The 11860-nt window shown below is 40.1% G+C and overlaps 1 protein-coding gene across 1 annotated transcript; it reads left to right on the forward strand.

Annotated features, from left to right (window-relative positions):
* Nucleotides 1–1621: 1621 nt before the first annotated feature.
* Nucleotides 1622–2626, forward strand: LOC122645027. Its single transcript, XM_043838380.1, has 2 exons — nucleotides 1622–1844; nucleotides 2130–2626. Exons 1-2 carry the CDS (start codon nucleotides 1622–1624, stop codon nucleotides 2624–2626), a joined length of 720 nt encoding a protein of 239 aa, XP_043694315.1.
* Nucleotides 2627–11860: the final 9234 nt, after the last annotated feature.

Consider the following 11860-nt stretch of genomic DNA (forward strand, 5'->3'; position numbering starts at 1 on the left):
AAGAAGCTACAGAACCGTAGAGAGGTTCAGAAAAAAAAAATAGGGGAGAAAGGAGAGGGAAGAAGAAGAGAAGAAAAGAAAAGAAGAAAGAGGGGTTTTTGCTTGAAAAATAGAGCAACCAAATGGGTGAAGATGGAATCTGATTTCTCTCTCTACATTTTTTATTTTTGAAGAAATAGAAGGCTGTTGTGGGGTTCCATCAAGCTGGTTCTCAATGGTTTTTGAATATCTATTTATGGAGAAATTGGGGTTTTTGATTGGTTCTTGAAGAAATACAAGAAGAGGAAGAGACAAGAAGAAAGGAGCCATCTGTGATCCCCTTATGGCAGTGTGCACTTGAAAACCCAAGTCTCTCCTTACAAGGGAAGAGTTAGTAGTTTCAGTGGGCTCCATCACATCTAAGATCGGTACAGACAAATGATTGTAAGGCTTCCAATCTTCCATTTTTCTTTGTGATTGTCTGTGTTCTCTATTTTTACTAGTGTTAGGTGATACATGTTGATAACCTAAGCTAGTCTAAGCTTATTTGTAGGGTATTGATATAAACCCAACTCTATTGATTTTTGTCTTGTATTTAGTGGGTGCTAAATACTGGGAGTGGGTGCTCTCAAGCATTGGGTACTATTTGTACTAGCTTAATTGCCCTCTCAATTCTATGCTGAGAAAATTTGGGTGTGGGTGCTCCTAGCTGTAGGTGCAGCGAAGTTGAGTATTTGAGCAAATATGAAGCCCATAGTGGCATTGCTCCGTGGATGTAGGCAACTTGCCGAACCACGTATACCTTGTGTTGTGCGTGTGGATTTTTGCATTATATCTTTATTGTTGCATTTGGAGTGTGTGGGCTGCAGAATGGGTGTACACACTTGGTAGAGCCTTTGAGTCTGGCTGGGGTGTGTACACGACCTCGTGGTTTGTTTTCAGATCCGTCCAGTAATTACCAGTGCCAGTGGCAAAGAAATTGAAAAATTTACATCATTGATTCACCCCCCCTCTCAGTGATAGCCATCGAACAACAAGTGCAATCCAGGAAGGATTTTGATAATGCTATATTACTCTAAGAGAAACTCTGGCGCGAAAAAACAAGAATTAAAAGGGTGAAGAGTGGCGACAGAAGCTGAAAGTTTTTTCATCTTTCAGCTCAGATGAGGCAAACCCGAAACTCTATCAGGGAAATCAAGAAAGAAGACGGTTCTATTGTAACGGACCCGGCTGAAATTGGAGATTGCTTGGCGACCCACTTTGCTCAATTTTTCAAAAAAGGTCAATCAACTAAAATGCAGATTTATTATCTGTAATTCCACAAGTTCTATCAGACACGGATAATGAAGCTCTGGTCAAGATTCCTTCTTCAGAGGAAATCAAGGCTGCGGTCTTTGACTTGGATCCCACAAGCGCACCAAGTCCGGATGGGTTCCCAGGCACGTTCTACAGGGTTTGCTGGGACATTGTTGGAAGCGACATCTGTTGAGGAATCCAAAATTTCTTCAGAGAGGGAGTGGTCACCAAAGGAATTAAATGCAAGTTCCTTAGTCTGATTCCTAAATCAGAAAATGCAAATAAAGTCGGGCTTTTTTGCCCTATCAACTTGGGGAATTTTTTCTTCAAATTAATTCCAAAAATAATGGCAATCCGACTATCCACAGTTCTCCACAAGCTAGTTTCTGCCGAGCAAGGTGCATTTCAGAAGGGTAAGGTTATATTTGATAACATTGGGGTGGCTTCTGAACTAGCTAATATGATGTCAACAAAATGCCGAGGAGGAGGGTCAGGGATGAAGTTGGATATACAAAAAGCATTCGACACTCTTGAGTGGGACTATCTCTTTGATGTTCTAGGCGCCTTTGGTTTCTTGCAGATTTGGATCTCTTGGGTGGATCAGATACTGCTTTCTACTAAAATCTCTGTGCTAATTAATGGAGGACCGGTGGGCTTTTTTGGAGTGGAGAGAGGACTTCGGCAAGGGGATCCTCTGTCTCCACTTCTATTTATCTTATCAGAAGAGGTTCTTTGCAGAGGGCTCCTGGCGATGTGAGATAAGGGCTGGATCAAGGCTCTCCCTGGTCCGAGGCATGTTACTACCCCTTCTCATTTACTTTATGCTGATGATCTATTCATTTTTATGAAAGCAGATCTGAAAAGTGTGAAGCGTATAAAGCGATTCCTTGATGATTATGGCTCATACTTGGGTCAGGTCATTAATCTTAGCAAAAGCAAAGTATTCTTGGGAAGGGTAATTGGACACAGAAGGCAGCGGCTTATTAAGGAGCTACAAATCCCAACATGTGTTTTACCAACAAGATATCTGGGGGTACAGCTTGTAAAAGGCAGGGTGAAAAACGATGTGATTTTACCTCTTGTGGACCAGTTCAAAAAAAGGCTGGCCTCATGGAAGGGGCGCCTTCTTTCTATGGCAGGGCGGGTGGAGCTGGTTCAATCGATAATGGGAAGTATGCCAATCCATAACTTTTCAGTCTACTTATGGCTAAAGGCAATCATTGAGACAATTGAAAGGTGGACCCGTAACTTCATTTGGTCTGGTGAGGCAGATAGAGTCAAAGCCATTATCGTCAGATGGGACAGCCTATGCAAGCCCAAAAAGGAAAAGGTTTGGGAATCAGACATTTAAGAGATAAAACATGGCGCTTTTAGCTAAATTTGCATGGTCCATCAAAACGGACTCATCGGGTTTCGCTGCGTTTCTACGAGGGAGGTTTGTGAAAGCCAATGGCATGCTTAAATCCTATCAGGCCTTCGAAAAGTATGGAACTTCATCAACTCAGCAGAGAGATGGGTGGTGGGCAATGGCAATTCCATCAGGTTTTGGTACGATAAGTGGGTAGGGGATCATTCAATCGTTGAGCTCCTATAGCCTAATCAGATTCTGGGTTCTCTCACAGCTATGGTTTCAGACTTCTTGGAGGAGGGAGTATGGAATTTTCCACTAACCACAGAGCCGTGTCTTCAAGATGTATTTTTGGCCATCCATGAACTAAACATAGTGGGAACCGATAGAGCAGACTGTCAAGTGTGGGGGCTTTCAAGCTCAGGAAGGTTCTCAGTTGCTTCTGCCTGGGAGGCTTTAAGAGTGAAGGAAAACACCCCTTGGAGGGGGTGGGCAATATGGCAATAAAACCTGCAACCCCGAGCTTTAGTTTTCGGGTGGCGAATGGTCCAGGGAGGGCTTCCTACTGATGACAAAGTGTGTCAAAGATCAATACCCCTTGCATCTAGATGTGCGCTTTGTGAAGCTGATATTGAGACTGACAAGCACATCTTTCTGGAATGCGCATTCTCGGTCCAAATCTGGAAGGAAATCTTACATGTCTTCAATGAAAATTGGGGTGGCTTCCCCTCTATGGAACTACTATTTTCATGGTGGAGAAAAAAATCAAGGGTAATGCCGCTATCATGTATATGGGACGCGATGCTCATCCTAACTTGTTAGCAGATCTGGCTAGAGCGCAACAAGCGTCGATTCGACAATAGGCACAGCATCCCTTCGCAGGTAATACACTCGGTCTATAATGAGATTTCAATTTGGACCAATATTGATGGAGTCAGGGTCAAATCTATTCAAGACCTCCTATTGGCAAGAAGGCTGAATGTCCCCATTCTTAAGCCCCCGACACAGAATATAGTCGAGGTTATTTGGAAACTACCAATGACAGGGTGGAACAAGCTCAATATTGATGGATCTTCATTGGGGAACACAGGAGCCACTGGTGCAGGAGGCATCTTCAGGAGTCACCTTGGCGCTCCAGTAAGATGCTTTGCTTCCTACCAAGGGGTGGGAACCAATTACATGGCTGAAATGGCAGCCTTCATGGTAGGGGTAAATGTGGCACGTGACTTAGGCATAGAGAAGCTCTGGATTGAAAGCGACTCGGCAGTCTTGGTAATTGCTATCCTCTCACACAAGATTCCTTGGAATTTTCTACAATGTTGGTGGTCGGCCAAGACCTTTCTGGACACTATCCAATGGAGAATCACCCACTATTTTAGGGAAGCTAACGTGATAGCTGATGTCCTAGAAAATTATGCAGCCAAGCAATAGAGCCGGAGTACTTGGGACAACCCACCTTCCTTCATTGCTGCAGCAATCTCCTATGACGCGCAAGGCAGACCGAGATATAGATTTCCCTAGCTTGTGCGAGTGAAACAGTTGTCTATGTTGTTCTCTAGGCCCGAGTGATTGCTAATGGCATTGCCGAAGGTGGTCACCTGGGTTACATTGAGATAATTGTGGAATTTCTGACTACCTTGTAACACCTCTACTTGATATTAATCTATACATTGCTGATCTTTAGCACAAAAAAAAAATCAACTTCATGTTTTGCGTGATTTGCATTCCTTTGGAATTTCCTTACCCGCACAAATTCTTGGCGAGGAATTCATTAATGGGAGCAAATGGAGCTAAAATGTCAGCAGTAAGAGGAGGAGGAGGTTCTGGACCAGTTTTTTTTTTCTTTCTTCTCGAGCTTGGTACAGTTGGATGTCGTATCTTCTACATGACGAACTGCAGACGCTGAGCTGCACCACACTCGGAGATGGAAGAATTGAAGAGGATTTTTTTCTGTCTCTCCCAGCCCACACTTTTGATTTCAACCTCTCTCAAGATTCATCAATGCTATAGTTTCCTTTTAGCAAAAATAAAAAAATAAAAAAAAATCTGCAGTTTTCTAGTTAATCTTTTGATTCGTGTCATACAAACTTAATAATTCATGATTTGTTGCATGCTTACTACTTAAGTGCATCCTCATTTCTCGATCAGATACAACACAACTTGTTTGATTCTCTACTTTTTTATTCATTAAATTTTATGGGATAATTTTTTAAGCTGAAGAGTAACAAATTCATGATCTTTGCATGTGAATTTACTTAAGGATGTCAACGGATATTTGAAAATCCATATTTCATTCGTGTTCATATCTATTTAAGAGAATCCGAATCCTAATCAGTTATGAATATGATAATCCCCCTATCCGACCAATTATTATCTGATTCATTTAGCAATCGGACAGTAATAAAATATCTGAAATATATCTCTGTGTTCTGTTCGTCTACCCATTTAAGTTACCTAATTGGATTTTGTTATATTATTTTTATATTTTTATAAATTAAAATAATGTGATTCTTTTTCTAGATTTTCTATTGGTTATATATATATATATATATATATATATATATATATATATATATATATATATATATATATTATTTTATGCAACGTGATGCATGGATCACATATCTTTTTTTTGCTAAAGGTCAGTAGATATTTGTATTAAAGAAATAAAATAAGATACAAATACAGAGTTCTACCAACATGTTGGAGCATCTTCCCCACCTTCGGCAGGGCCATCAATAGGGAAGTACTCCACCACTAGACATACAAGTATCACCCCCAATCACCTAGAGAACCTATATCTCGGCCTTAAAGTAGCATCCTACATCATCTCATTACCAATGAAACCTGGAGCAGTGTCCCAGGTACTAGATATCCTTGTTAAAGCAACCCTCTTCGCTAACATATCTGCAACCCCATTAATGTCTCTGTAACAATGGGCTATCCTCCACACCACCTTAGCAAGGTAGCCATTGTAAAACCTCCATCTCTACTGAAATTCCCAAGGAAGCGAATTATTGTCCACACAACTCACCAACCCAGCCTAATCGCTTTCAATCCACAAATACTCCACCTACAATCGAATCGCCTGTTGTATGCCATAGAGCAGACCCTCAATTTCCGCCCTGAAGTTTGATCCCACCCCTATGTAACAAGCGAAGCAGCATCTAGATTGCCCATTGTGATCCCTTAGAATTCCTCCAATACCTGATCGCTCTGGTATCCCTAGAGAGCACCCATCTATGTTAAGTTTGACCCATCCCTGAGCTGGAGGCTGCCAAAAAATTTCGGTAATCAGCCTGCTAGGTTGCCGAATAACCTTGAGAGAAAGCTTCCTTGATAGCAGAAGGTCAGCCATCGTAGAAATTTGTACCAGTTCCAAAGTTGAAACATCGATTAAGTCCTTCCAAATACCTTTTAACACAGCTATTTTGATTGTGTTGCACATTCTCGAACCTCTGCCTATTTCTTTCCATCCAAATGTGGTATGGAACTAGAATGACCAACGCTGGCCATATTTTAGAGAGCACCACGCCTGCCTTCTTCCTCCTCCACCAGGAAAACAGGTCTTCAAGAGAAGGAAAACCAGTCCATCTTAGCTCAAACATAGATAGTATGTATTGCACCCCAAACCCTATTTGCAAACTCACATTCAATAAAGATATGATGGCTGGACTCCATGCTCCTATAACACATATCACACCTTGATGCCCCATACACATCACGCTTTGTAGCGTTCTCGTCAGTTGGAAGGGTTCAGTGCATTAACCTCCAGCCAAAAACCGAAGCTCTTGGCGCTAATCCTCCTTGCTAGACCAGCCTCGACCATCTACACTAAGGTTTATGAACTCACATCCTCTCCCATGCAGACTTCACCAAAAATACACCAAACTCCGTGAAGGCCCACGCCCTTTTATCATCGTGCTCAGTAGTTGGAAGCTTTATCTACAAAATCTGATTGTAGATCTCCTGCAGTTCCGGATTTCTAGGGACTGGTAAACTCCACTCGCCATCACCAATATAATCAGCAACCTTGTCTTGCAACAGCCTTGAATTTGTGACATAAGGTGCTATGGTATCATATATACGCTGGCCATTCACCCACCGATCGAACTAGAAACTTATCTCCTTTCCATTTCCAATTATCCATCTTTCTTTATCCCCTACCATCTCCCACACCTTTCTAATACCAAGGAGAATAGAAGACTTTACCCCTCCCTTTAAAGACCCATCCCCCATAAGCAGCCTTCCCCTCAAGAACTCTGCAAATCTGAAATTATCACATACACTTAATAAACCATGCCAAGTTTGCTAGCGGCGCAAGATTTATCTCCTTAATCCTTATCACCCCCAGACCTCCCCCAGACCTCCCTCACACTTAGGCTTGCATAGCTTGCTCCACCTAACCGTGATAGACTTCGACTTATTTGCATCCCCACTCTAAATAAAATTCCGGATCCACTTTTCCATCAACTCCACATCCAAAGCCGGTCATAAGTACACCGAGAAGTTGTGCACCGGACTGCCACACATTACAGATCTCACCAATTCCACCCTTCCTGCCATAGATAGAATCTACCTTTCCACCTTGCCAGCCTAGCCTTGAATTTATCAACCAGGGGAAGAATAAATTCTTTTTTCACCCTTCCCTTGAATAACTCCACACCAAGGTATCGAGTAGGAAAGACGCACTCAGGAATCTGCAGAACCTCCTTCAGCTTACCTTTTCTCAAGGTTAATTTTCTGCCCAGAATAAGCTTGGTAGCAGTCCATAAACTTCTTAACCCTGCGCACACATTTCAAATCAGCATTCATAAAAATGAACAGATCATCTGCATATAGGAGGAGAGACGATGATAAGGTGTTTCGAGGACCAGGAATCCCCTTCACTAACCCCCTCATCCTCAAATCAGTTAAACCATGACAAAGGACCTCTTCATCCATGGATCACATATCTATTAAAATAAATTCAAGATAAAATCAAAATTAAAAAAGGTAAGAAAATCAAAGACTAAGAAGAGTAGAAGAAAGGGTAGTTGTTGAACTCTCAAGTCTCAACCCTAACCCTCATCATAAAAATGGTAAAGATGTCAACAAATAGTCAAAAATTCGTATTCGATCCATGTTCATATCCATTTAGGAGAATCCTTATTCAGAAAATCACTATCCGGAAATTATCTGAATCCATCCAAAAGCCGATAGGATATTATCCGAATCTGTCCGAATATAATCAAATACGAATATGATAATGCCACTATCCAACTGAATTCGATCCGTTTACATCCGTAAATTTACTTTAGTTGGTTCCTTAAGCTCTGATTGTTTCAATTTTACCCGGTAAATTTTACTTCGTAAATGTAAAATTTTACATGTTGAAAAGTTTTCCAATGTTTGTTTCCATAAAAAAACAAGCATAGAAAAACTTTTACAAATGCAAAATTTTATAAGTCAAATTTTTTGAAGTGAAAATTTTCATGTAAAATTCTACGCTAAAACAAAAAGAGCCTTAGGTTCTCTTTGTTTCGGCGTAAAATTTTACCTGAAAATTTTTCACTTCAAAAGTGTTTCAATGTTTGTTTTTTTATGGAAAAAAACATTGAAAATGTTTTCAACATATAAACTTTTATATTTACGAAGTAAAAATTACCAGGAAATTTTCCAGGTAAAATTTTATGCTGAAATAAACAGAGCCGAGACAAATGTTGGAATAATATTAAAAAGTGTAAATGACACTTAAGGTACCTAGCGGCTTTAAGAAATTGTAGTTTAAGTATCCAATATTTCACATATTGTGTTTAAGGTACTTAAATCGGATTAAATTTACCCAAGTTACTCATTTTTTTTTATTTAATTTTCAATTTTACCCTTATTTATACATAAAAAACAAGTGGGACCCAATTCATTTCCTTCTTCTTCCCAATTCATCCTCTGCAGCCCCATCCCTACCCTATGTATCTCAAATCCACCACTTCCTTACCCCACCCTCATCTCTTGCTCCCATCACCCTTCTGATTATTCCTTCGATCCATCCTGGCAAATAACTCCACTCTTCTTCCCCACCCCATCACTATTTCTCCCTAATCAGATATAGTAAAAAATTTCAAAGTTCAATTTCATAGGCTTAATTAATTACTTGGCTGGTTAATTGGTCGGGATCCTAATACTGGAGTTGGTTCAAACATGTCACACGGTTCTAATTAGTATGTGGGCCAGCCCAAACCCATTGTGGAAGTAGGTTAAGGTTTTGGGATAGTATTCTTATAAATCCTAATTAGAAGGGTCCCTGCAGTTACAATAACATTCACTTCCCTATTTCTCCCATAAGAAAAGGGTGCTAAAGGTGAAGGACGAGAGACTACAGAAGATCCCTTCAAGGGTTGATTCAGTACAGAAGATCGTCGATTGTCCTTGTTATTATTCTTCATCAACAGACTAAGGTGAAAGGTACAATCCCTCCCCTTCTGTTTTCGTTGAAAGTTGTGTTCTAGGGTTCATATGGGCATATGATAGTTTAGGGTTTTATCCTTGTTTAAACCCAAAGGGATTGTTTAAATCTAACAAGTGGTATCAAAGCCTTCCCCATGTGATCTAGAATAAAAAATGGAGTTTCTACATCAATAATAATAATAAAAAAAATCATACATTTCTATTGACGGAATTGGGAGACCATGGATTAAATTTTCCATACGTTTAATGAGCACAAAGATCCTTTCTCTGGAAATTAATTTTTGATTAAAGGATGGAACTCGACCATTGTCAAACTCAAGTTCATGCATGGCGTTTAAGGGCTGCTAAATGAGTCATGGGCTGTTCGGTCTCTGTGGTAGTTTCCTAAAGATGGGACATGGGCATTATAGTTGCTTCTATACCGGACAATCTGATAGGAGCAGAGTCTCTTATTGTAACCGATTATATTGTGATTTCAACATTCACACTTAGAGTTTAATAAATGCAAGTCCTAAACGGTTTAAAGCATTCCTTTACTTTGTCTTTTTTTTTTTTCAAATCTTGAAAATGGGAAATGGCATAATCAAGTCACTTAAACGGCGAGGGAGACATCTTTTGGCCAAATCTTAGTGGCAAATCGTCATCGAGGGTTAGAGATGACATTCTGGGCAATGTATTGGTTCGTCGTCCATAGTTGCAATCTACCGCTATTTCTTTAGAAGAAAAAAAAGAGGGGGTTGTTTTGGTGTTTTTCAACAGACCGAAGAGGTATTTTTTGGACATTGGATGGTCGGAAGGGGCTATCGGAGTCCGGCGTGCACTCGTTGGACAGTAGTCTGCCCGGTGATGGACTGAATCGCTGGCCATAGTTTTGTTTTGCAACATTTAGTTTAAAAAAAAAAAAAAAACATAAAAAACAAAACTGTTTCTTTAGATTTCAACCGACGAGGTAAAATTTTCTGGTCACCAGTTGAGTGGTAACCATTGCCTAAGGTCGGCGACCATTTTTCGACAAGTGGCATGGTGGATAATGGCCTGCTATGCCATTTACGGTTGCACCGCTGCAGCTTACGGTTACAAAACTGTAAAGGAGTGAAAAACGTGAAAATGGGTTCGGGTTGTTGAAGAAGATGGGATATTCCTTTGGGATATTCCATATTCTTGATATATGTTATTTAATAAAAAAAAAAAAAGGAGGATAACGGAATATTTCTTACTTGTCAATCAAGAAATGGAATATTCCCTAGAATATGCTCTTACTTGTGGGTCAAGTTTGACCTGGTCAATATTGACCCGACCCGCTTAACCAACCCGGATTCTTGACCCGATCAAAGATGCCAGACCCTGTCAAATATGGTAGGCACGGTCAACCGACATGGTCAAAGATGCCGGACCTGGTCAACCAACCCGGTCAACAGTGACCTGACCTGAGGCCCGATTTTTTACCCGATGACCGGTTTAACCCGAGCCGGTATCGGTTCGGTCAAGTCAAACTGATTTGAACCAAAATTAACCCGAGTGGGACCAGCCGCGAGTGATACTACTCTCCGCCTTTAACTGGCCCATGAGGGCGTGTGGCAGCCTCGTTTGAGGCGTGTCTTAGCTCGTTGGCTTCTTCTTTTCGAGACCTACGCTGTGGTGTCCTCTGTTGGTCTAAATAGTGACTTCAGGAGCATGGTTTTCAATGTTTGTGTCCCTCCCTTTATGGGGTTACGTATTCGCTTTTAAATTTTGAATTTTGGCATTATTCTAGTTATTTATGGTGACTTAAATTTGACAAAACTCATATTTGTGCATGACAACATTACACATTAACACTGGTTAAAGCATTAGAAAGATGTAATGTAATTCTTCCACTTATTTGGCTGTAAATTTTTCCTTTTATAGGAATTGTCGGGGAATGAAATGTTGACGACCAAAGTGGCATGTCGTGTTTCTTTGAAGTTCTACCATGGCTGCAAAGTTATTGTTTGGCTGCATATTCTTCCTTTTATGGGAATTGGTGGGGAATGAAATGTTGACCACCAAAGTGGCACGTCGAGTTTCTCTGTAGTTCTGCCATGGTAGTAAAGTTGGTAGTATATGTCCAAAGGTGTTGCTACCCAAGTTTAAAGAAAATATGAATGCACATACAAGTATGGGAAGGAATGATAGTCTAGGGGTTCTATATGCCGAAAGGTGATAGGATTCCTAAATTATCATTTCTTTCACGATAAATGTGGATTTATGAAAGGACCAGTACATCTTATGCCCCAATGGATAAAGATGTCGGAGTTCGATTGTGACTTTAATATGGTTTATATTGTTAGTATTTTATTGTCTGTTGTACTGGCTAAATTATCATTTGTTTTACGTTAAATGTGATTTTATGAAAGAACCAGTACATCTTATGTCCCAAGAGGTAAAGATGTAGTCCGGTTGTGACTTTTTTGTGATTTATGTTGATAGTGATTTGTATTGTCTCCTATGCTAGCTAATTTACTCTTTTGGTGTGGTTATATCATAGCCAAGTTATGCTCCCATAGACTAGCGTGTGTATTTATCTAGATAGTAGTGACTCAAGGATGTTTATTAAGGGTAATATTCTTCCATGGTTCATGCTCTAATTGGAGAAACCGATAAGGAATGAAAGAGGACAATATTACAAAACCCATAGATTAGGAATGTGAACATGGCTATAACTCTTGATTATTAGCTAGTTTGTCTTGTTATAACTGGCATAGTATTTGATATTGGTTTAATGTCTAAGTTATTATCATTATCTATTTTTTTGATAAATACTAGTAATTA

Source organism: Telopea speciosissima, chromosome 11 (assembly GCF_018873765.1).
Source record: "Telopea speciosissima isolate NSW1024214 ecotype Mountain lineage chromosome 11, Tspe_v1, whole genome shotgun sequence".
Lineage (NCBI taxonomy): Eukaryota > Viridiplantae > Streptophyta > Magnoliopsida > Proteales > Proteaceae > Telopea > Telopea speciosissima.